Here is a 24,021-nt window from a genome sequence, read left to right as displayed (position 1 = left end):
GTTTGAAAAATTTCAGCAGACTCTGGAGCATAGGGTACCATCTTTAGTTCTCTGGTACCAGGCCCTAGGGTGATTAGAGCAGAAATAGCTACAAGTGTGTGAGGCCGAAAGAAGGTTAGCTCGTGAGCCCTGGATTGGCTAGTTTGCATAGAAACAGCACGCTTGCCCGCTACTTGCTTTCTCTATCAACTGCCTCAAGCTAGAGAAGCCGTCTATTCAGGGTCAACAAGGCCGCAGTGCCAAAGCATCAGAAACAATGATAAGGGACATGAATCTTTTCTTAAAAACCTTCCCCCAAATAAAATACCAGGTCCAGAAAGTTTTAACTGTAAATTCTTACAAACATTTAAGAAAGAGCAACTCAATCATACAAAAAATAAGCAGACTTTTTGACAGAATTGGGGGAATAAGAACACTTACTCTCTTTTAAGAACCCAGCATAACCTGACTCCAAAACCTTTAAAAAAAAAAAAAAAAAATTAAGCTCCTTACAAGACCTCATTTGTCCTCCTGCCAATAATTCTTTTGCCAACGCTGCCTTCCTTGGACTTACAGAATGGGCTTATTTACTGTTAGGATATTTTAGACAACATTATTTCTGATCAAGAAACTCATTTCAGCAAAAGAAATGTGGGCTTTTCCTCACAGAATTCACTAGGTCTAACAAACTCTCCACTTAAAAGCAGCTAACAAACAAGAGGACCAGCTGAAAACAATAATGATGACAATTGAGAGACAAGACCTTGAGAGGACCTCTTTAAGCATACACGATGCAGAATATGCAATGTGTATCAAATATTTCTTCTCATTATCTCACCTGACAGTTCACAAAATTTTTGCCACTTGTCTCCATAATTTTGAACTCTACTCATTTAAAACCCTGATTCCTGAGGGAGGAATGCTTCCACCTAGAGTCACGACTCTGGTTCTACAGAATTGAAATTTAAGATCATCAACTAGCACTTGGGGCCACTGAAAAAAGTAGAGGTCACTCTACTGACTGGGGTGAATTGTCACAATGAACAAGTAGAATCTGAGTTGTTACAACACAGGGAAGGCGGGAAGAACTCTGTTAGCGTATTCTCTGGGATTCCTCTTAATACTTCTATCTCCAATATTAAGAATTGATGGGAAATTACATCAAACAAAAAAAAGGAAGGCTCACTGAAGATTCAAAGGGAAGGTTTGGTCATTCACCAGACGGTGAACCCTGAACAGCTGAGAGCCAAAGAAACATGGAGAGAGTGATAGAAGAAATAAGTCAGAAATATCATCCACAGCCTCAGACCAGGTAAGAATGAGGATTGTGTTGAACAAACAAACTTCAGTTAACAAACTGGACCTCAGTTAAGACTGCTTTGTCATAAAATAACCATAGAAGGGATTGGTTTCTTTCCCAGCTGATATACTTCAGCTATATGTTAACATTAAGGTCTCAAAGGGATTGATTTATTGTTAGTGTGAGTGATAGCTGAACAACACACACCTGTCCTCATTCTCCTCTTTCTTTTGCTGTCTCTAGTTTCCTAAAGTGTATTCAGCAAAAGTTTATGGTACAGGAAACAAATATTCCATTTTCTGAATTACTATTTTTATTTTAGTGTCCAAAGAACAGTTCTATAGTGCATAACCCTATCAATGAACACTTCTTAATGATCTGGAAAGAAAATATGTTTCATAGATTGGTTAAGGACATTTTTCATGGTTGGGTCAGGCGAATCAAAATTTCCAAATACAATGTCAAGACATTTAAAAATTTAACAGTATGTTTTTGCTACAGGCTTCAAATACCTAAGCAATACCAATCAACACCTCTTTCCATTGACTGTAAATAGTTGTGTTTGTTTGGTTTTTATTTTTGGTGCATTAAAGTATTCGTTTCAAAAAAAGAACAAAGGTTGTGGCAGCTATTCATATAAATTTCCTTGTGTGTGTGTTTATATGTGCACATTAACTAGTTTCATTTTCCTTCTTTGCCTTCTCCTTATTTTCTAAAAATTTCATTGAAATTAACAATACGTGACTTACCATGTAATAGTGAACAACTGCAACTTAACAACTTATTCAAGTATTTAGATAACAAAAAATTTTGATGGTCTATGACTAAATTTGCCAGAGATGAAGACAGTCACTGTTGGAAACTTGAGCCTTCTCATTCTGCGCAAGGAGAAAACATGTTATACAGAAGACAGTTGTACTGTTTGGGGCAGAAACAGAGTTGTTTGGAACAGTGTATGTAACTCCAAATGAGTGGAAAGATCAATTAAGATGCTAAGCAGTCAAAGTGGTGAAATGTACCAGATTTTAATCTGCTGTCCCAGCTCCAAACCTAGAAATCTGCAATCTCTATTTGTGCTTTGTCAGATGGAATTCCTTGTTAGACTTGGCCAACAGGAGGTGCTACAGGGCTTTACAAGGCTGGCAGAAGAAGGAATTTCTTCCATTGAATCTGCTTTGTCATTGCAGAAGCCTCAGTTCCTTCCCATCAGTTCAGTCGCTCAGTCGTGTCTGACTCTGCGACCCCATGGACTGGAGCAGGCCAGGTTCCTATGTCCACCAACTCCGAGCTTGCTCAAACTCCCATAGTAGCAACTGAATCTAGTTGCAAGTTTTCCAACATGCTTCTGCTTTAGCTTTTTCTTATGTTACTCTGTACCCTTTCAAACTTTACAATGTGAGTACTTCTTCCCATTATCTCTTCTTCATACTCCCATGCACATCTCTGTCCTTTTTCCTTTTCCCTCATTTTCTATTTTTCCATTAATATCAGTTAAGCTTATATGAACCTGTTAAGATTTTTCTATATTTGTTCCCTATATGCTTGTGGTGATGATACAAATACAATATTTATACCTATGTTTTAAATTTATGTGATGGAAAAATGCCTTTTCTCTTAGATATTTATTAAAAAAATAGAATGGAATTATTGTTTACCCCTAGAAATCCAAACAGAAATACATATTTTTGTATATAATGATGATCACATACTCAAAAGTTCAATACTCTGAATTGGTCAAAAGATGACTATGCTAGCCACGTCAGTGAAATCAGATTTCTATAAATAAATCCAACATTGCAGGCTATAACTTTCTTCATCAATGAAGATAACTTTGAAAAAAGATGAATTCTTAAACACTTAAATATAATGAAATGGTTTATAACTCATGAATACATGCATCCTAAGATAACTAGGCATTGAAGTCAATTTCTAAATGTTGTGTTTCATTAGTTGTGAATTTACTATACAGAGATTTCAATGGTATTAATGCCATCACTCTACCACGCGTAGGAATGTATATATAGTCATGTTGGCATCAAGGACTTAAATGATGGAGTTAAGGTCTTGATTAGTCATTTCCATATCAGTTTTAACATCAGTTCAGTTCAGTTCAGTCGCTCAGTCATGTCCAACTCTACAACCCCATGAATCGCAGCACACCAGGCCTCCCTGTCCATCACCAACTCCCAGAGTTTACTCAAACTCATGTCCATCGAGTCAGTGATGCCATCCAGCCATCTCATCCATCCTCTGACGTCCCCTTCTCCTCCTGCCCCTAATCCTTACCCTCAATTCTCATATAAGGTATAAAACAATGAATGGTTGATATAAAATGTAGGAATCAGATTGGGATGAATACCACAAACAGCTTAAGTCTCAGAAGTTATATAAAATATGAGTCATTTTGCTGTTGATCGCTTTAAATGAACATGTTATCTTTAAAGACAGATTTTATCCTCAAAACACAGTAATGTGCAACATTTTTTATCAAAGAGAAAAAATAAAATCATTTCTTCATAAAGTTATCATCTGCCTCTGACATTTACGTGTGACAATTAAAATAACTAACATAAAACTGCAGAATTGCATTCTTCTCACAACCTGTGCACAGGCAATGGTATGCAATCAAGACGCAGGCTACTAGAATCTGGTTTATCACACGGTATCTTGCTTAGCAGTTTCCTTCACCAGCCTGTGCTTTGAGGAATATGGCATCCAGCAGCACTCGTTCTTTCCTTCGCATAACAAGGCCACTTTCTGAACTAATGAGGTTAGACAATTATATGAAGAATTTATAGAGACTTTAAAATGTAATGGAAGAAAAGAAAGTATGTAAGTGCACTGTGCCTGACTCACTCTTCAGTATGTCAGAAATCGTTTTCCTAAAAACCTTTACTTACACTGATGGGCCTACGGTAAGAAAAGTCACTTTAAGGAGCTCTTCTCCACCAATGATTCAGTGAGTGATGAGATACCAACAAGCAAACTAGCAGCCAATAAAATAAACTTTAAAAACTATGTAAAACTCTAAGAACTTTCTATACCTGTTTAGTGAGATACTGTAAGAAAAGAAAGATTAAAAGTAAAAGTAACAGAATACAGTTTTTAATCAGAATAACTTTGATTCTTATGGATTTCAGCTGAAACCCATTTCTAACATATTTTTACCATCTCCAGGATCACAAAGATCTGTGCCCCAGACCCAAGGGTTCTTACTTTGGAGCTCCTGAGCCACTAGCACCAGCTGAGCTGTGCATCCTCTTCACAAACTTAAATCACCTTAAAAGGTCTCTCCAAGATTTCAAGTTTTGATTATTCTAATCAATTCCCTTTGCTCCCCAAGGTCTAAGGATGGTGGTGTTGTTTGTCACTAGTTCCATGATACTTCAGTGTTCACTCTTTGATTTTTTGAGTTCTCCATTATCCACAATTCCATGTACCACCCTACCTCAAAATAACTACTGTGGCTCTTTCTCCTGACTAGATCCTGACTGATATAGACCTTCTTTGCTTAAGTACACCATTATAACATTTCTGTCTGCAGCAGCTACCCACCCAATATAAGGAAAGGAGACACCCTTCCAGGCTCTCAGATGTGAAGTGGGATTCATACTTCAATTTCTGAGTCTTCAAGTTAACCTGAGTCTCTAAGTATTCCACCACCACTACCCAACCCCCAGTCTCACCAGAGTTCACCCATAATGTGGGACAGGAAGAAACTAGCCTCGGACTCAAATCTCAATTCCTTTTGCTGTTTCTAGTCTTCCAGTCTAGGATGAGCTTTCTCAGTCAATGTAGCAGGAAAATTCCCTTATCCTGAATGTTCCTCTTCTCTTTGCTACAGTAAAACTCTTCTAGCTCTGCCATCATTATGAAAAGAACATACTCCAGCTAGCTTCCTCCCACTGCTCCTAAGAGTCACCCCAGTGAAACGGCATCAGTGAAGCAGCGTCTCCCCAGCAAACCTGCAGCCTGAAGTAAACTGCTCTAGCAAACCTGCAAACTTGTTGGTGAATAATGAAATATTTTTATTATATGCTAAGAGTTTGAGTTTTTTGTCCATAAATAGCTAATTTATATGGAAGTTGGATCTCTTAGTCAACTCGAGCTCTAGAATATTTAAAGAAAATTGAAAATTAGAAAATATTTTTCATTATTTTTAAGGCTCTATCATAAAGCTGAAGAACTGACACTTTCGAATTGCAATGCTGCAGACTATCAAGAGTCCCTTGGATGACAAAGAGATCAAACGACTCAATCCTAAAGGAAACCAACTCTGAATATTCATTAGAAGGACTGATGCTGAAGCTCCAATACTTTGGCCACTTGATGCAAAGAGCCACCTCATTGGAAAAGACCCTGATGCTGGTAAAGATGGAAGGCAGGAGGAGAAGGGAGTAACAGAGGATGAGATGGTTGGATAGCATCACCGACTCAATGGACATGAATTTGAGCAAACTCTGGGAGATAGTGGACGACAGAGGAGCTTGTCATGCTACAGTTGATGCAGTCACAAAGAGTTGGAGATGATTTAGCAATTGAACAACAACAAATAAAGCCATGGCCCCCACAACTATTGTCTCTGAAATGAGCGTCGAGAAATGCTTCCAAAGTAAAAAACTGAACATTTCTTCTTTCTGCTGCTTTGCATTCCTAACACAGCAATACCATGCAAGATAGAGGGTGCCTCTGGTTGTGGAAGGTGAATGTCACAAGGAAATATAAAAAGCAAAAGATATTACCATATTTTAATATATTCTCCTCATCCATATTATAAAAAGATGAAAAGAGAGCACAGGCTTTGAAATGGTATTTACTTAGCTTTGAGCCATAACCCTGCCATCCACAATTTTTATAGCTAACTTACTTATAGCTTACTATGGATAACACAATGAAATAAGTGTTGTATGCAGTAAGACACTTAGTTCTTACTATGACTCCATCAGGTTATGCCTAAATTTATCATCACTATTTAACATTTGAAAAAATAGATGTAGAGACTAGAAAAGCATTTCCCTGATGCCAAAGCACTTGCTCTTAAACTTTATTCAGGGATGATATTCAAAATATTTAACGAATCAAATAAACATAAATTTAACATAGGAATAAACATAAATTGAAATTTACTTTTAAAATGTCCTTCAGTCTCAAGTGTAAGTATTATAAAACCATTTGTCAAGTGATAAAAGTGGTAGCACAACTGTTCAGCAAGCAATTTTAATGTGTTTCATTTGTTAATTTTTATAAAGTGCTATAATTTTGTGATTTTTTTATAGTAGGTTGCCACTAACCAAATGATGCCCCTGAGAAAGTACATCAAATTCTTCCAATGACTTTTCCACTACAGAAATATTCCTTAGTTAATTTTTGGCCTCGGTAACTAAAGGAAAGCTACTAACTCCACTATTGTTTCATAACGCTGAATCCTCCATCAGTTTCTAATAAACATAACCTTTTCTTTCTTTTGCATTTCAAAAAAAAGTTCTATCCTTTATAATAATGTCTGAGATCTTCACAGTTATATCTCTTTGGTCTTAAATCACAAAAATCATCTATTGTATTGTCATATTTATTCTAGTTAAGTTTAATTCTTCAAGTTAGAGGAAAGGAGCAGAAAAAGATCCCTAAGAGAGTGGATCCTACTGATAGACTGCCTCAGTTTGAAATGACCACTTTGCCACTTAAAAAACTTTAAACTCAGTTTCCTCATTTTAAAAGATGGCCATAATTATAATATTCAAATGAGTACCATGCTTTATGTTTGAAATGGTCTCTGGAATAGAACAAGCACATTATAAGCACTAGTTCTTATTTTTATTAATAAAATTTATTTCATTAATATCTTTAACAGGTATTTTGTGTTAACAACTCACCTCATTAAGTGAAGGTGAAATATAACAGGATTTCAGGGCTGATTCCCCTAACACACATTCTATACCAAAAGTTCAACACCAGCCAACTTCCTTTAAATTCTTTGGTATGTAAGAAAAGTAGACTTATTTGCATTTTACTCTTAACCTGCCTAGGTTTCTTTCTTTCTCTGGAGGTCTCTGAGGCTGTACAAATAAAACCTCAAGGTCATCTAGCCTGGCAAACACCCTCAAGGTGAGAGTTGGCTTCAGGGCTCTACTGGCCACTCTGGGTCCTTCCTTAATTTAGCTTGTGTACTCTTCCTCTCTTTCTAATTCTTGGAAGCATTCATGAATATGTTTTGTTTCTATTTTATCTAGAATTTTGGTTGTTTGCAGAGAAATGAGTCAGTACAGGCACCAGTATGTCATAATGCCATTCCAAATGCATACTCATCATAAATCATGAGTATTATTCTTACTTTTATTTAAAAATATCTTCACATCATGAATAAAAATCAAATCAATAAAAGAGTCCAAAATAAATGGTAAAATTATCCTCAACCTCTCCCTGGTTCCATTCCAAGAAATAATTCACACAATAAATAAAAAACACAATTAGTATTAATTGTGTTTTTTAGTTTGAGGTGTGATTTTTTTTTCGGATTTTACCATTACAAATTAAATATAAGGAAGGGCTTAATACTGTAGTTTCTCAATTTTTGATAACATCTGTTAGCTCTGCACTATGAAATAAAAGACCCAACATATTCTGTCTCCTACTTTACACTTCTTGATCTATTACTTTATTAATGATATTAAGGTTTCTAATATTTATATTGTTATACTATAATTAAGTCCTCTGCAATGTATACAGATTGATTTCAAATCAATCAATATAATTTCCTATCAAACCAAATAGTGCAGCCAAACAGAGAAGTAAATGAAACTCTGTGGTCACCAAACCCCTGACTTTTGAAGAATGTCCCAAGCATGAACTAAAATGTCTTCTTTATTAATTTTTTCCACTTTTCTCTACTTCATCCAGAAATTCTCAATTTATGTTCTCAATGTTTATGTCACCCTTCTCTTGTTCCCTTTTTTTTTTTTTTTAATTTTTCTGGACCATCTTCACATATGGGGATGTGGAGTTACTAAGCTTTCCAAGCTATTGCATGTCAGAAAATTATTTTCTTGTTTCATTTAATTGAAACTTTGGGTAGAGACAGAATTCTGTCAATATGTCCAAAATTATCTCCTCTTAGAAATTTTAGAAAATATTATTCCATCATTCCCTGCTCTGAAAAGTCTCTAATGCTGATGAGAAAGTGTTGATAACAGTATGTTTCTCATCCCATTGTAGGTGACCCAGTTACTTTCCTCTGGGGAAGCTTCAAGGGTATTTTATTTCCAGTCTTCTGAAAATGCAAGAGAATGAGAAAAAAATAAATGTCTTTGAAAATCTGTCTGTGGTATTTTGTTGAGCTCTTCTAATTGAAGACATGTCTTTATTCCCTTCAAGATAACTTACTGTTTTTTATATCAAATACTTCCTACCATCCTAGCATTCTGCTCCTGGAATGCCTAATAAACAGATGTTTGGCTTGTGTCTAGCTTCAATTTATCATATTTTTAATATCTTTGTCTTTTTATATTCAACTAATGCTTATATTGTAGTTTTTTTTTTTAAGTTATTTCATTGGGACCTTGTAAAAAGAAGGGAGATACAGACATATATGTGTACATACATATATGTTCTTTCATATGAAACCAGAAGTCTGGGTTTTTAAGTACCTTTATGTAAATATCTTATGTAATATATTGAAAATTAAACTATATGCATTCCTTCAAGACTGTTGCACATCCATATATATAAAATGTAAATATACAGGAGGTAAATGTTCTAATATTTTGATAAGAAAATTTTAAAATTAATCCCATTATTTTATCAATATAAGTTTGAAATCAATATTGATATATTGAAATCAATAATCTGAATTTTTCAATAGATACATATTATATATCCACATGTTTGAAAAGTATTCTCATTTGTAGAAAGGATTCAAAATCCAAAGAATTCTATGTGACTAAACTATGTTACTTTTTGGATAAGCTGAATCCCAACCAATAGTTTTAAATGCAAGTGTTTCTTGCCAAAAAAGAAAATACTATTTAAAAAATCTACGAACAATAAAGACTGAAAAGGGTCTAGAACAAAGGGAACCCTCCTACACTACTGGTAACAATGTAAATTCACCATGAAGAACAGCATGGAGGTTCTGCAAAAAACTAAAAATAAAGCTACCGTATAATCTGGCAATTACATTCCTGGGCATATATCCAAGGAAAAACATAATTCAAAAGCATACATGCACCCCACTGTTCACTGCAGTACTATTTACAATAGCCAGGACATGTAAGCAACCTAAATGTCCATCAACAGAGGAACAGATAAGGAGGATGTGGTACATATATATATAATGGAATATACTCAGCCAATAAAAAATGAAATATTGTCATTTGCAGCAACATGGATGGACATAGAGATTGTCCTACTGAGTGAAGTAAGTTAAAGAGAGAAAGACAAATATTATATGATATTGTTGATACGTGGATCTTCAAAAAAGGCTAAAAATGAACTTATCTACAAATAAGAAATAGAGCTACACATGTAGAAAATAAACTTATGGTTACTAGGGATAAGAGGGGGAGGAATAAATTGGAAGATTGGGACTGACACATACTCACTACTATATATAAAATAGATAACTAATAAGAATCTAGTGCATAGCACAAGGAACCTGACTTCATACTCTGTAATGGCCTATATGGGAAATGAATCTCAAAAAAGAATGGATGTACGTATAATAGAGTCACATTGCTGTACACACCTGAAGCTAACAACACTATAAATCAACTATATCTCAACACAAATTATTTTTTAAATAAAAAGGAGTTTCCAAACGTAGTGAGAGATAAATGGTAAAAGAAGCAAGCATAAGTTAAATAAAAACAACTGGCAGGCAACTCATCTTTCTCTAGAACAGATCTCTCAATCATCTTTTTTTCACTACAAACATAAGGTGTAACATTTACATATACATTCCTATGCATTACCTTCAGAAATCTGCATTGGTTTTTCCCAGTAGCTATAATACTACAATAGAAATAACTCTAAATTCATTCTGAATATTCCAAAGGTTAAAAACTTTATAGAGGCTTTGTTGCTAAGTCAAGTCTGACTCTTGCAACCCCATGGACTGTAGGATCCTCTGTCCATGTGATTTCCCAGGCCAGAATACTGGGGTGGGTTACCATTTCCTTCTCCAGGGGATCTTACCAACTCAGGGATCAAACACTGGTTTCCTGCAGAGTTTTTTGCAGGCTGATTCTTTACCAACTGAGCTACCAGGAAAGCCCTAAAAAGCTTTATATTAGTAATAAATTACTCATGACATACTTCACAATGGATCCAAAGGTATGTATAACAATAACTCACTTGAGAATCACAGCACAACCCTAAAATTCCTCGAGATGAAGAAATAATTTGCTAAAACAATTATGAGAATCTCTTAAAAGTCAAGACACTGCTAGATCTAATGCTAATTTTGACTCCATCCCTCAGATTCAGTCAACTAATGTCTTAGAAAAAAAATAAGTCCATTCATGAATGAATCTCACCAAATTAATTTTATTTCTATAAATTCCTAAACATTCACAGCTATATTTAACTAGGCGTGCATTTGTACTTCATTTAAATGAGTTCTTCCTACACTTGTAAGTTACTTCACCATTTGAAAACACTGTAAATGAACTCTTGGAATTATGTACCCAGTAGAATTTTAGTTCAGCAAGCAGTGCTACTTCTCTGGTTGACTGGCTATACTTTAAAACCTGCTTAATGGTCCTATTTTGCTCTTATCACTAATAATATCCTGTGATAGTCTAATTTCTATAAAAATTTATTTTAACAATATCTGTACATACAGTTCTAACTTTTTAACTTTAAATTTCACTTTGATCTTTTAATAAATTTAATTTGAAAGAATTACTTAAGTATATAGTTTTAAATTTCACATGCTTTCCTTATTTCAATTTATTCAATATTAGCTATTTATTTAAAAAAAAGGGAAATTCAGGTAGCAAAGTTCACATCAACACAGTTTAAAACACAGATTAACAGGGATAAAAAATGTCGCTCAAGAGTCTTAAATTTCAAGAGAGATTCAAACTGAAAAAGGTAAATATTTGCACTTATGAGTAAATTGATTTGAACTTAAAGTAAATCTTCCACTTCACATACAAGTTGAATTTTCCTATTTGTCCTAAGAATGGATTCTCTCTGACCCTAAAGGAAATATTACATATAATATTTTCTCATGGAGCAATGTTAGACTTCTGATTAACTTCAAGAATTTCACTGAACTTTAAAAATATGGAAGTTTCACACTAGCTGAAGATGTCACAGTGGACCACCAGGTACCACTCTCAGGTCCTATATGATGTTTATGTTACACAGTCTCCTCACGATTCCTAAATTACAAACACATTTGGTTAGAAAAGCGTTCTTACCACATCTGATACTTTAGTAGTTCTTTCTGTTCTTGACAAGAAAGCAGCATATCGGTTAGTCAAGTTGGGTAGTTCATCACAAATTTCAGGGACTTGTGAAGGCCAGAAATAAAAAACATGTTGAAAGAAGAGGTATATATCGCTTATTTTTCTCAATACAAGGGGCACAATAAATAACTCTGCAATAAGCGTATAGAACAAAATTCTGTAAAGCAATTATCATTCAATTAAAAAGTAAATAGATTTAAATTTAAAAAATAATTTAAAAAAATATATGGCTATCATTAAATAGAGACATATTTATTTTTTAAACATTTTAAATGGAATATAGTAAAAGATTTTAACAATGAAACATTAAAATGGGAAAAGGGTTGATTATATGAACTCGGAAAGTAATATGGCTCTGCATACATTATTTAAACATATTTAGGGGCAAATTACAGCCTGCTAATTATGAATCAGGACAAGAATTGGTTCTGAATTTAACATTAGAGTATGCCTAACAAAGTGGAAGTGTTAGCTGTTCAGTCGTGTCCGACCCTTTGCAGCCCCATGGACTGTAGCCCACTAGACTCCTCCGTCCATGGAATTCTCTAGGCAAGAATACAGGAGTGGTCAGGAAGATCCCCTGGAGAAGGGAATGGCAACCAACTCCAATATTTTTGCCTGGAGAATCCCACGGACAGAGGAGCTTGGTGGGCTATAAGTCCATGAAGTCACAAAGAGTTGGACGTGACTGAGCAACTAACTCTTTGACTTTATTAGCTACACTCTAAAGTTAAATTCAGAACCAGTTCTTGCCCTGATTCATACCTAGCAGGTTGTAATATCAATAGTATGTAAGATATTTGGTCAATTATATAGTATTATTTGTTACTACCTGATTATTAATACATGAACTAGAAATACATTAACTATTTAAATTGATTATGTGGCAATCCTGGATTAATAAAATTTCTAGTAAAATGATTCACATTTTCTTAAATATAATTCCTTATATGCATTGAAGATGCAAATTAATAGGCTAGAGGAAGGTGATAATCTAAAATTTTAATTAGCAATTAGTTAATGCTCATTATATTATACTCCAAATTTATTACACAATTCAGTCATTTGTATTCATTTAATAATTTAAAGCATATAACCAACAGTAATGTTCTTTTTATATACAAAAAGGATGAGGATTTATTTTCCTGTTTTTATACACTTCACTATTTTTATTTCAGAATTTTATATTTGTATTTAACACTTCAGAATTTAACACCTAGTAAATAGTTATATATTTCGTTCTCTGCTCATTTTTTCAGGAACATTGATCTACTAAAAAATCCACCTCTCACTGTATCTTTGAAACTATATGCTTCACTATGCTGAAGCTGGTGCTTCTCTATTCTTTCCTTCATGTTTTATTCCTTCGCAGTCACTCAAAAATAAATAGGTAGTTTCTGTCACTTTCAAAAACAGAAAAATCACACTTTACATCTTGTAGAGATGTGAAATCCTTCAAACAGCATCTGAGCCAGCATTATTATTTCATGTAACTTTTAAATTTATTGAAACTGAAAAAAAATCCACTTTCATAATAATATATTATTATCATGTATGTGGTATTAGAAATTATGAAATAAGCTCAAAAGCATTTTGCAATTTTTACTGTTTAAAGTAGAAATTAACAAGCTCAAAGAATGTATAACTCATTGGATGACTTTGGCTTTAGAGGGAATGTAGTTTGCAGAACACTACAATTTTGTATTTTTACCAAATTAATCCATATAAAATATAACAAAACAGAACTGAATTTTTATTTGTCCTAAATATGATATATTTTTTATAAACCCCGATAAAATATATATTTTTAAGTCTTCACAGGGCTGTGAATGCTTCCAAATCTAGGAGTTGTCAGCACAGACAAGAGGGGTTAAGATTCTGAAGAGGACAGAATCTCTGAGAGGTTATCTATTAATCTGTAGGTGCTTTTTTTCTCCTGGGATAATTGCTGATAATAGGACAGAAAGAATCTGGGTTTAGATCTGGCAGAGGGTTGCTATTAAGGAGCTAGAAAATAAGTTTATTATGGTCTTGTTGAGCCACATGACAAAACTGGATTTGAAGTGCCTCAAAACACATGATTTGTTTTCCCCTTAAGATGTTAGCAAGGGGATAAGAAGCAAGATAATGCTAAAAATCTAAGCTAAAACTCTGAAACGCGGAGTCATTAAGTACTAGAATTCAGAACATGGGGGTGGGAGTGGTCAGACAGATCCGGCTCACAGGTGAAATCCCCAGAGGACCATACTTTATACAATGAACACAGGAGGTAAACTAAGTCCTGAAAAAATTGTAAGTAACACAAACCATGATTAGATTAAGGTGATCTCCACTGAGATCTCCACTGACTCCAGCAGACTCTCCATCTGTTTTGCAGAGAAAAATGCAAAATCTTTCTATTAGAAGATAATACCACTTAAAGTCCCTATATTATACACTAAGTATTTAACATTCAATTTCCAACTATGTGTGTTCCATACTTTCTGTGTTGAAAATCATTTGCTCCTATTGATAGAAGAATCCAATCTGGTTCAGAAATTCAGTGGCTCTGCTATTCCTATATCATCTACCCTACCCTACAGGATTCTGGGAGCACAGAATCTTAGCCACTGGACCACCAGGGAAGTTACCATTTTAACTTTCTTTATCAATTTTTACAATAAATTGTTCTTCTCTTTAAGCTTCCTAGATCATATTTCTATGCTTCTCTGTTGTATTCATTTATTCAATTATTACTTCCTGAGTGTGTACTATAGGACAGACACAGTTCCAAAGTTCTGTACCTGCCCTTTTATGATCTGACAACTATGTTCAAACTTCCCCAATGTTTAACTTCTGTTTATATACTATGTACAGAATATCCACATATCTATTCTTTCCATATTTTCTACCTGAATTTTTAGCTACTTTAACTTTCCCATATATACATTCTTTTAAGCTTTCTCAACTTCTGCAGTGATGAGAAAAATGAATAATTATATATACATGCTTTAAGATGTCTTTTTAAATCTTAACTCTGAATGAAGAAAGAAAAATATCATATAACATCACTCATATGTAGAATCTAGAAAAATGGTACAGGTGAACTTATTCCCAAACAGGAATGCAGACACAAACTTAGAAAACAAACTATGGACACCAAGGGAAGAGGGGAGGGGCGATGAGTTGGGAGGTTAGAGTCAACATTTACACACTAATGTTGTTGTCTAGTCACTAAGTCACATTCGACTCTTCCACAAACCCACCAGGCTCTTTTGTCTATGGGATTTTCCAGGCACAAATACTGGAGTAGGTTGCCATTTCCTTCTCCAGGGGATCTTCCTAACCCAGGGATCAAACCCCTATCTCCTGCATTGGCATTGGCAGGTGGATTCTTCACCTGTATATATATACGTATATACACATACACACACTATTATGTATAAAATAGGTATAGGTAAAATATAAAATAGGTAACTAATGAAAACATACTGTATAGCACAGGAAACTGTACTCAATGCTCTGTGTTGATCTAAATGGGCAGGAAGTCTAAAAAAGAGTGATTATATCTAAAATAATTAATTTTTTAAAAGTTTAACATACAGCAAACTGCATTGTCAGAATTTTACTCATAAGAGTGGTTTTCTGTCAACCTGTTAGGCTAATTTTATTTGTATCATCTCTTACCTTAGGAACATTTTTTGTTTTCTGCTGATCATATTGAAACAGGGATTTTATGTATTTCTTGTACATGTCTAACAATGTCCAGAATCTCTTTGACAATTCTTAACTTTTAAATAACATGATCACTATTTATAAAATTATTCTTCCCTTCTATTTCATAAATGAGTTCTCCTCTATTTAATCAAAATTAAGGTCAGAATAAGAGTTCCTCTGTTGCCTTCCACTTCTTTCTACAGAGGTAAACTGTCAGCAAATCAAAAAATGAAAAATTTTCACTTTCAATAAAATAGAAAATCAAACAAAACTTTTATATTTACCCATATCAGTATCTTTTATACCCTGCATTACTTCATAAAGATCCAGATTTTATTGGGTAACATTTTTTCTGCCTGGAGGACTTTCTTTAACATTTCTTACACTTTTGTGGATAAGTATTTAAGGTTTCATATATATGAAAAGGTCTTCTTTTTTATTGAGGTAGAGTTGACATCCAACATTATATTAGCTTCAGGTGTACAACATAATGGTTTGATACTTGTATATATTGCAAATGGGCATCACAATGTCAAGTTAACATCCATCACCACAAAGTTTGTGACACTGTACAGCAAGCAGTGATCAAGACCATCCCCAAGAAAAAGAAATGCAAAAATGTAAAATGGCTGTCTGAGGAGGCCTTATAAATAGCTGTGAAGAGAAGAGAAGTGAAAGCAAAGGAGAAAAGGAAACATACACCCATTTGAATGCAGAGTTCCAAAGAATAGAAAGGAGAGATAAGAAAGCCTTCCTCAGTGATCAGTGCAAAGAAACATAGGAAAACAATAGAATGGGAAAGACTAGAGATCTCCTCAAGAAAATTAGAGATACCAAGGGAACATTTCATGCAAAGATTGGCTCAAGAATATAGTTATAATGATTGTTTAATGTACTTATCTACTATTTTGTCATCTGTGTAATTTCTGGGTCTCTTCTCTATTGAATTTTTTCCTTATTCTAGGTTGTATTTTCCTACTCCTTTACATACCTAGTACTTTTTTTTAATTGAATGCCATACTCTGTGAGTTTTACCTTGTTGGGCTCAGGGTTTTTTAAAATGCTATGACCATTCTTGAGCATTGTTCTGGGATGTACAAGTTCAATAAGGCAAAAAATATATATAAAAGATGAAACTAACGGAGAAAAAAAAACTTGAGAAAATTTTTCTAACTAGTAATAAATGAGTAGAATTAATCATTTAATCTATCAAGAAATATGGACCATTGGTAAAGCAATTCTTCAATAAAGACTATTACGTTTCTTTATACCAAAAAGGGAAACTGTTAGTTGCTCAGTTGTGTCCGACTCTTTGTGACCCCATGAACTGTAGCATACCAGGCTGCTCTGTCCATGGAATTCTCCAGGCAAGAACACTGAAGTGTACTGCCATTTCCTTCTCCAGCGGATCTTGCCACCCAGGATTCAAACCAGGGCCTCTCACGTTGCAGGCAGATTTTTTACCATCTGAGCCACCAGGAAGCCCTGACACCAATGACAGAAAGCTAAACAATGAAAATGTTTAAAAGGCAGTACTTTAATAGCATTTAAAAAAAACATCTAAAACTGAAGAATAAATATAATAAAAATGTGCAAGACATCTACACAAAAATTTTATAAAACTGCAGAGAGAATTTAAAGATGACCTATTTAAAGAAAGTCTAGGACTTCCTTTCAATACCATAGTATCCAACTCTATACCCCGACCAGTAATGCTGGAGAAGCTGAAGTTGAACAGTTCTATAAAGACCTTCAAGATCTTCTATAATTAACACCCAAAAAAGATGTCCTCTTAGTGATAGGGGACTGGAATGCAAAAGTAGGAAGTCTAGAAATACATGGAGTAACAGGCAAATTTGGCCTTGGAGTACAGAATGAAGCAGGGCAAAGGCTAATAGAGTTTATCCAAGAGAATGCACTGGTCACAGCAAACACCCTCTTCCAAGAACACAAGAGAAGACTCTAACATGGACATTACTAGATAGTCAATACCAAAATGAGATTGATTATATTCTTTGCAGTCAAAGATGGAGAAGCTCCATACAGTCAGGAAAAACAAGACTGGGAGCTGATGTGGCTCAGATCATGAACTCCTTATTGCCAAACTCAGACTGAAATTGAAGAAAGTAGGGAAAACCATTCAGGTACGACATAAATCAAATGCCTTTATACAGTGGAAGTGAGAAATAGATTCAAGGGATTAGATCTGATAGACAGAATGCCTGAAGAACTATGGACAGAGGTTCCTGACATTGTACAGGAGATGGGGATCAAGACCATCCCCAAGGAAAAGAAATGCAAAAAAGTAAAATGGCTGTCTGAGGAGGCGTTACAAATAGCTGTGAAAAGAGAAGCAAAAAGCAAAGGAGAAAAGGAAAGATATTCCCATTTGAACGCAGAGTTCCAAAGAATAGCCAGGAGAGATAAGAAAGCCTTCCTCAGTGATCAATGCAAAGAAGTAGAGGAAAACAATAGAATGGGAAAGACTAGAGATCTCTTCAAGAAAATTAGAGATACCGAGGGAATATTTCATGCCGAGATGAGCTCAATAAAGGACAGAAATGGTATGGACCTAACAGAAGCAGAAGATATTAAGAAGAGGTGGCAAGAACACACAGAAGAACTATACAAAAAAGATCTTCACAACCCAGATAATCACGATGGTTTGATAACTCACCTAGAGCCAGACATCCTGGAATGTGAAGCCAAGTGGGGCTTATAAAGCATCACTACAAACAAAGCTAGTGGAGGTGATGGAATTCCAGTTGAGCTATTTCAAATCCTAAAAGATGACGCTGTGAACACACTCAATATGCCAGCAAATATGGAAAATTCAGCAGTGGCCACAGGACTGGAAAAGTTCAGTTTTCATTCCAATCCCAAAGAAAGACAATGTCAAAGAATGATCAAACTACCGCACAATGGTACTCATCCCACATGCTAGAAAAGTATTGCTCAAAATTCTCCAAGCCAGGTTTCAGCTGTACACGAACCGTGAACTTCCAGATGTTCAACCTGGATTTAGAAAAGGCAGAGGAACCAGAGATCAAATTTCCAAATTTTGATGATCCGCTGGATCATCAAAAAAGCAAGAGAGTTCCAGAAAAGCATCTACTTCTGCTTTATTGACTATGCCAAAGCCTTTGACTGTGTGGATCACAATAAACTGTGGAAAATTCTGAAAGAGATGGGAATACCAGACCACCTGACCTGCCTCTTGAGAAATCTGTACGCAGGTCAAGAAGCAAGAGTTAGAACTGGACATGGAACAACAGACTGGTTCCAAATAGGAAAAGGAGTACATCAAGGCTGTATATCGTCACCCTGCTTATTTAACTTATATACAGAGTATATCATGCAAAATTTTGAGCTGGATGAAGCACAAGCTGGAATCAAGATTGCCAGGAGAAATGTCAATAACCTCCGATATGCAGATGACACTACCCTTATGACAAAGTGAAGAAGAACTACAGAGCCTCTTGTTGAAAATGAAAGAGGAGATAGAAAAAGTTGGCTTAAAACCCAAGATTCAGAAAACTAAGATCGTGGCATCTGGTCCCATCACTTCATGGCAAATAAATGGGGAAACAGTGGAAATAGTGACAGACTTTGTTTTTTGGGCTCCAAAATCACTGCAGATGGTGACTGTAGCCACAAAATTAAAAGACATTTACTCCTTGGAAGAAAAGGTATGACCAATGTAGACAGCATATTAAAAAGCAGAAACAAACAAAAAAAAAAAGCAGAGACATTACTTTGCCAAAAAGGTCCATCTAGTTAAGGCTATGGTTTTTCCAGTAGTCATGTATGGATGTGAGAGTTGGACTATAAAGAAAGCTGAGCATCGAAGAATTGATGCTTTTGAACTGTGGTGTTGGAGAAGATTCTTGAGAGTCCCCTGGACTGCAAGGAGATCCAACCAGTCCATCCTGAAGGAAATCAGTCCTGAGTGTTCATTAGAAGGACTGTTACTGAAGCTGAAACTCCAATACTTTGGCCACCTGATGCAAAGAACTGACTCATTGGAAAAGACCCTGCTGCTGGGAAATACTGAAGGTGGGAGGAGAAGGGGATGACAGTGGATGAGATGGTTGGATGGCATCACCAACTCAATGCACATGAGTTTGAGTATACTCCGGAAGTTGGTGATGGACAGGGAGGCCTGGTGTGCTGCAGTCTATAGGGTTGCAAAGAGTCGGACACGACTGAGCGACTGAACTGAACTGAAGTGAGGACTTCGCTGCAGGTACAGTGGGTAAGAATTCACCTGCCAGTGGAGCGGGCATGGGTTCGATATCTGGTACGGGAAAATTCCAAATGCCAAAAGTATATGAGATCTTCAAAGAGGTAAATAATAAGACTTCTTTTTTTTTAACCATACCATATGGCTTGTGAGATCACAATTTCCCTACCCGGGACTGAACGTGCACCAGAGCACTTTCAACTGTGAAAGCATGGTGACCTAACCACCAGGGAATTCCCAAGTAAGATCTATTTTTTAAAAAGAAATTATAAGCACAGCTTGAACCAAATTAATTTTTGTTTTCAATGCCATAATTGACCACACGTAAATAATTTTAACAATAACAGTATGGCTTATAATAATGAGGTACATATACCACAGGTAATTTTGTAAACTCTGAATTCTTTGCATGAGATATAAATAATATAATTTTGGTATTCACATATTACCTTATAATCAGCAGGCCCAGGAGTAGTAAAAACTTCTTTCTGAACCAGGAATAGAGTCCGAGGAACAGAAGAACCAAATGCACTTTTCTTTGGTTTCTTCCAGGAGGTATGGCTAAAGTTGTCGATGAACGTATCGTTTTGAATATTATAAAACCCTGGACCTAGAATTATGAAGAAAATAATATATAATAATAAGCAACCTTTTAATTCTTTTAAACTTAGTAACTTTACTATTTATTTTATTGTATTGCATTTATTGAATGAGTCTTTAAATTCTATAGTGCTTTAAAGTTTTCAGAAGTTTCACTCGCCTGATTTCATATAATCCCATAATAACCCTTTTACTCATCCCTGCCTCTGTACTCCTGCCCTCTGCCCTCTCCTCACTGGGAAACACTAGTTTGTTCTCTTTATCTGTGAGTCTGCTTCTTTTTTGTTTTGTTCAGTTTATTTATTTAGTTTTTTGTATTTTTCAGATTGCACATATAAATGATATCATACTGTACTTTTCTTCTCTGACATTTCATTTAGCATAATATCCTCAAAGTCGATCTATATTGCTGCAAATGGCAAAAGCTCACTCTTCTTATGGCTGAACAGTATTCTGTTGTTTATCTATGTCTTCCTTATAAACTGAGTAACTTTAGGCAATTTTTTTAGAAAGACTTCTCATATACTGCTGACAGGAATGCAAAGTGCTTTGTTACTTTGAAAAACAATTTGTCAACTTCTTACGAAGTTAAACTTATACTTACCATATGACCCAGAAATTCTACTTCTAATTATTTCTCTAAGAGAAGTGAAAACAAACCAAATGTCCATCAGCTGGTGAGCAGATAAACAAAATGTGCTACACCCAAACAATGGAATACTACTCAATAATAAAAACAAAAATAAATGCAACAACATGAATGAACTCAAAAACATCATGCCAAGTGAACGATGATACACAAAATTCTAATAATGTATGATTCCATTTATATAAAATTTTAGAAATGGCTACCAATTCTTTGCTATCCATGTCATTGAGAGATAAAGTTTCATGTCCTTCTGTTCAATATGGGCTACCCTGGGTCATTTGACTGACTAATAGAATGTAGCAGAAATGACGTCCTGGGATTTTCTGATGGTCAGTCATAAGAAGTCCTGCAGCATCCTACCAGGTCTCACGGAGCCCTGAGCTCCTATGTCAAAAGATCAACTACCCTGGGGCAGCAATGCTGGAGCTGTGCACACTCTCTGAATGACAGTCTCATCTGAACTCTGCCTTCTAGAAACCCCACAAACTAATGAGATATGATAGAAAAAATATTTTAAGCCACTAAGCTTGTCATGCAGCAACAGACAACCTATATGTTAGTGTGTGTGTGTGCTCCGTTACTTGTTTCCGACTCTCTGTGACCCCATGGACTGTAGCCCACCAGGCTCCTCTGTCCTCGGGATTCTCCAGGCAAGAAGCCTGGAGTTGGTCGCCAGGCCTTCCTCCAGGGGATCTTCCCAACCCAGGGATCAAACCCACATCTCCTGCACTGAAGGTGAATTCTTTACCCACTGAGCCACCTGGGAAGCTCTGTGGTTATTTTTGTGTTATATTCTTAGATATATAAAGATTATCCACTGTAATCTAGTACATTTCTATATATATATATATATATATATATATAACATATATATAATAATGATATATAAATGTATATAATTATATATAACATATATATTATATATATATACACATATATATAAAAGAATACCCACTGAGAATAGTACAACATATGATCGGACATCCCCCAAAATAAAATTCTAACAAAACTGAATATCATAAGTTACATTACTGGCAGTGACCACATAGTTAATATGCTATATATGTTCATCTACCAAGAGAAAATTAGGAACTTTATTGAAAAAAGGAAAGCAACAGAAAATTACAACTAAGATATGTGATAAGTTAAATTAAAATCTTACTAAAATTACACATTATTTTTATCTGAGTTTAGTGTATAGTCAATACTTAAAAAAAAATATTGACTTAAATTAACAACACAACCCACAGAACAAAAAAACAAAAAACTGTACTTTCTGGTGCATCCATCTTGTTAACAATACTAAATTACATAAAGTTAAAGTGGATGCATATGAATTAATTTCCAACCTGGCATTTTCTCTGTCTGAGAGTCTTGTGTGAATCGAGCAGCACTTTGACCAAATGAGGTATTTTTCAATCCCAATGTTTTCTTCAAGGGCTTGAAAGCAGTTCGAGATTCATTGTATGTGCCAGGAGCTGGAGTGATTGATTTCATAGGGACAAACCTCTAGTGAAGAACAGGAAAATATGCCAGTGAGAAAGTAATGGTACATTTTGATATTTCATGACTTAAAAGCTGCCTTTTTAGTAATATAACATCTGGAGCTTAATTTATTTCTTAATGGAGTGAAGAAAATGTAGATGAATTAAGATCTTGCACCTATCAAGACATAAAATATATACTTTTAGTAAAATCATATGTATATTAATACAGTAATGCATTATATACTTTGCTAAGCCAGAAAGACTTTTCAAAGGAAATCATCTCATTATGAGTTTCAGATGATAGTGTATGGACAATCTCCACATTTAAGACAGTCTGAAAGTTAAGATAATGAATAAAATCTATATGATCAAGCACAGTTTCTTCTATGTAATAAGACTGTACAAATTGACAAAGTTCCTGAATATGTATATTGAATTAACACAACAGCTACCTTAAAAAAATCTTATAGATTCCAGTGGTACATAAATCACTTTAACTTATAATATTCAATTTTTTATATTATAAACTTATAATAAGTTTACTTAGTATATTCATTTACAGGGAAGCCTGGTGTGCTGCAGTCCACGGGGTCGCAAAGAGTCGGGCACAACTCAGCAACTGAACTGAACTGACTGATTAAATGAATCTGTATGTAAACCATGAAATCTTATGAAATATAGCATTGTATAATTTATTTTTTAATTTTTTTATTTAGAATTAATTTAAAATTTGGAATATTCAAAGTTATAAATAAAAATAATACAGAAAATACCTGTGCCATGTTTATCCAGATTCACCTACTGTTAATATACCATTCACTTTTTTCATTTGTCCACTTTATTTCTGCTTTTCTGTTTGTATGTCTATTACTCCCTCTCTCTGTCTCTACACACACACACACACACACACACACACACACAGAAGTATTTAATAGAAAGTTACGTATGTTGTGTTATGGCCCTTTCTCCCTAAATCCTTTGTGTGCATTTACTAAAAATAGGGATATTTTCTTAAATGTATTTTCTTAAATGTAGCAATAATATAAGACTTTTATTTAATCTACCATTCATATTCCAAATGTCAGTTGATCTAATTATACCTCTAAAACAATTTTCCCGTCCAATACATCATCTAGTCTAGGCTCAGATATTGCTTTTAGCTTCCTTTCATGTAGAAACATTTCCAAAGCCTTCCTAAATACTATCTTATTATTTAAATGCTGAGTACAATATTTTTAAATGGTAACATTCAACACTGACTGCATTTCTTGACGATTTAAAAAAAAAAAAATTGATGCCTGCCTGGGCCCTATTCTGGACCAACTCCATCAATCTCTGGGAGACAGGGAAGAAAGCAATTGGATTTGTATTAAAATTTCCCCAAATATTCTAATTTGCAGGAAAAGTTGAGTAGCATTATTATGAAGAAAATCTTATGTTTTAAACATTACTATTTGAAGACATAAGAAAATTCAATGCATCTAGATAAAATACCAGACAACTCCTTAAGTCGATGACTTTTTAAAATAAGTATCCCAGAAACATGATATGTCTTTATTCCTAAAAAACAAAAAGTGTCTTCTAAGTCTACCTAGCTA

At 34.7% G+C, this 24,021-nt stretch overlaps 1 protein-coding gene across 1 annotated transcript in view; it reads right to left on the bottom strand.

The window, feature by feature from the left end:
- STPG2 (sperm tail PG-rich repeat containing 2) overlaps positions 1 to 24,021 on the bottom strand; it is a 303,259-nt gene that overhangs the window by 155,482 nt on the left and 123,756 nt on the right. The window contains exons 6-8 of the mRNA XM_065907238.1: positions 22,286 to 22,445; positions 20,136 to 20,297; positions 11,701 to 11,810 (exon numbers count right to left, since the gene is read on the bottom strand). Of these exons, the coding sequence (XP_065763310.1) occupies positions 11,701 to 11,810; positions 20,136 to 20,297; positions 22,286 to 22,445 (432 nt within the window). The remainder of the gene's footprint in view (positions 1 to 11,700; positions 11,811 to 20,135; positions 20,298 to 22,285; positions 22,446 to 24,021) is intronic.

The sequence above is a fragment of the Muntiacus reevesi genome, chromosome 16 (assembly GCF_963930625.1).
Source record: "Muntiacus reevesi chromosome 16, mMunRee1.1, whole genome shotgun sequence".
Lineage (NCBI taxonomy): Eukaryota > Metazoa > Chordata > Mammalia > Artiodactyla > Cervidae > Muntiacus > Muntiacus reevesi.
This window is presented reverse-complemented; position numbering and strand designations above follow the sequence as displayed.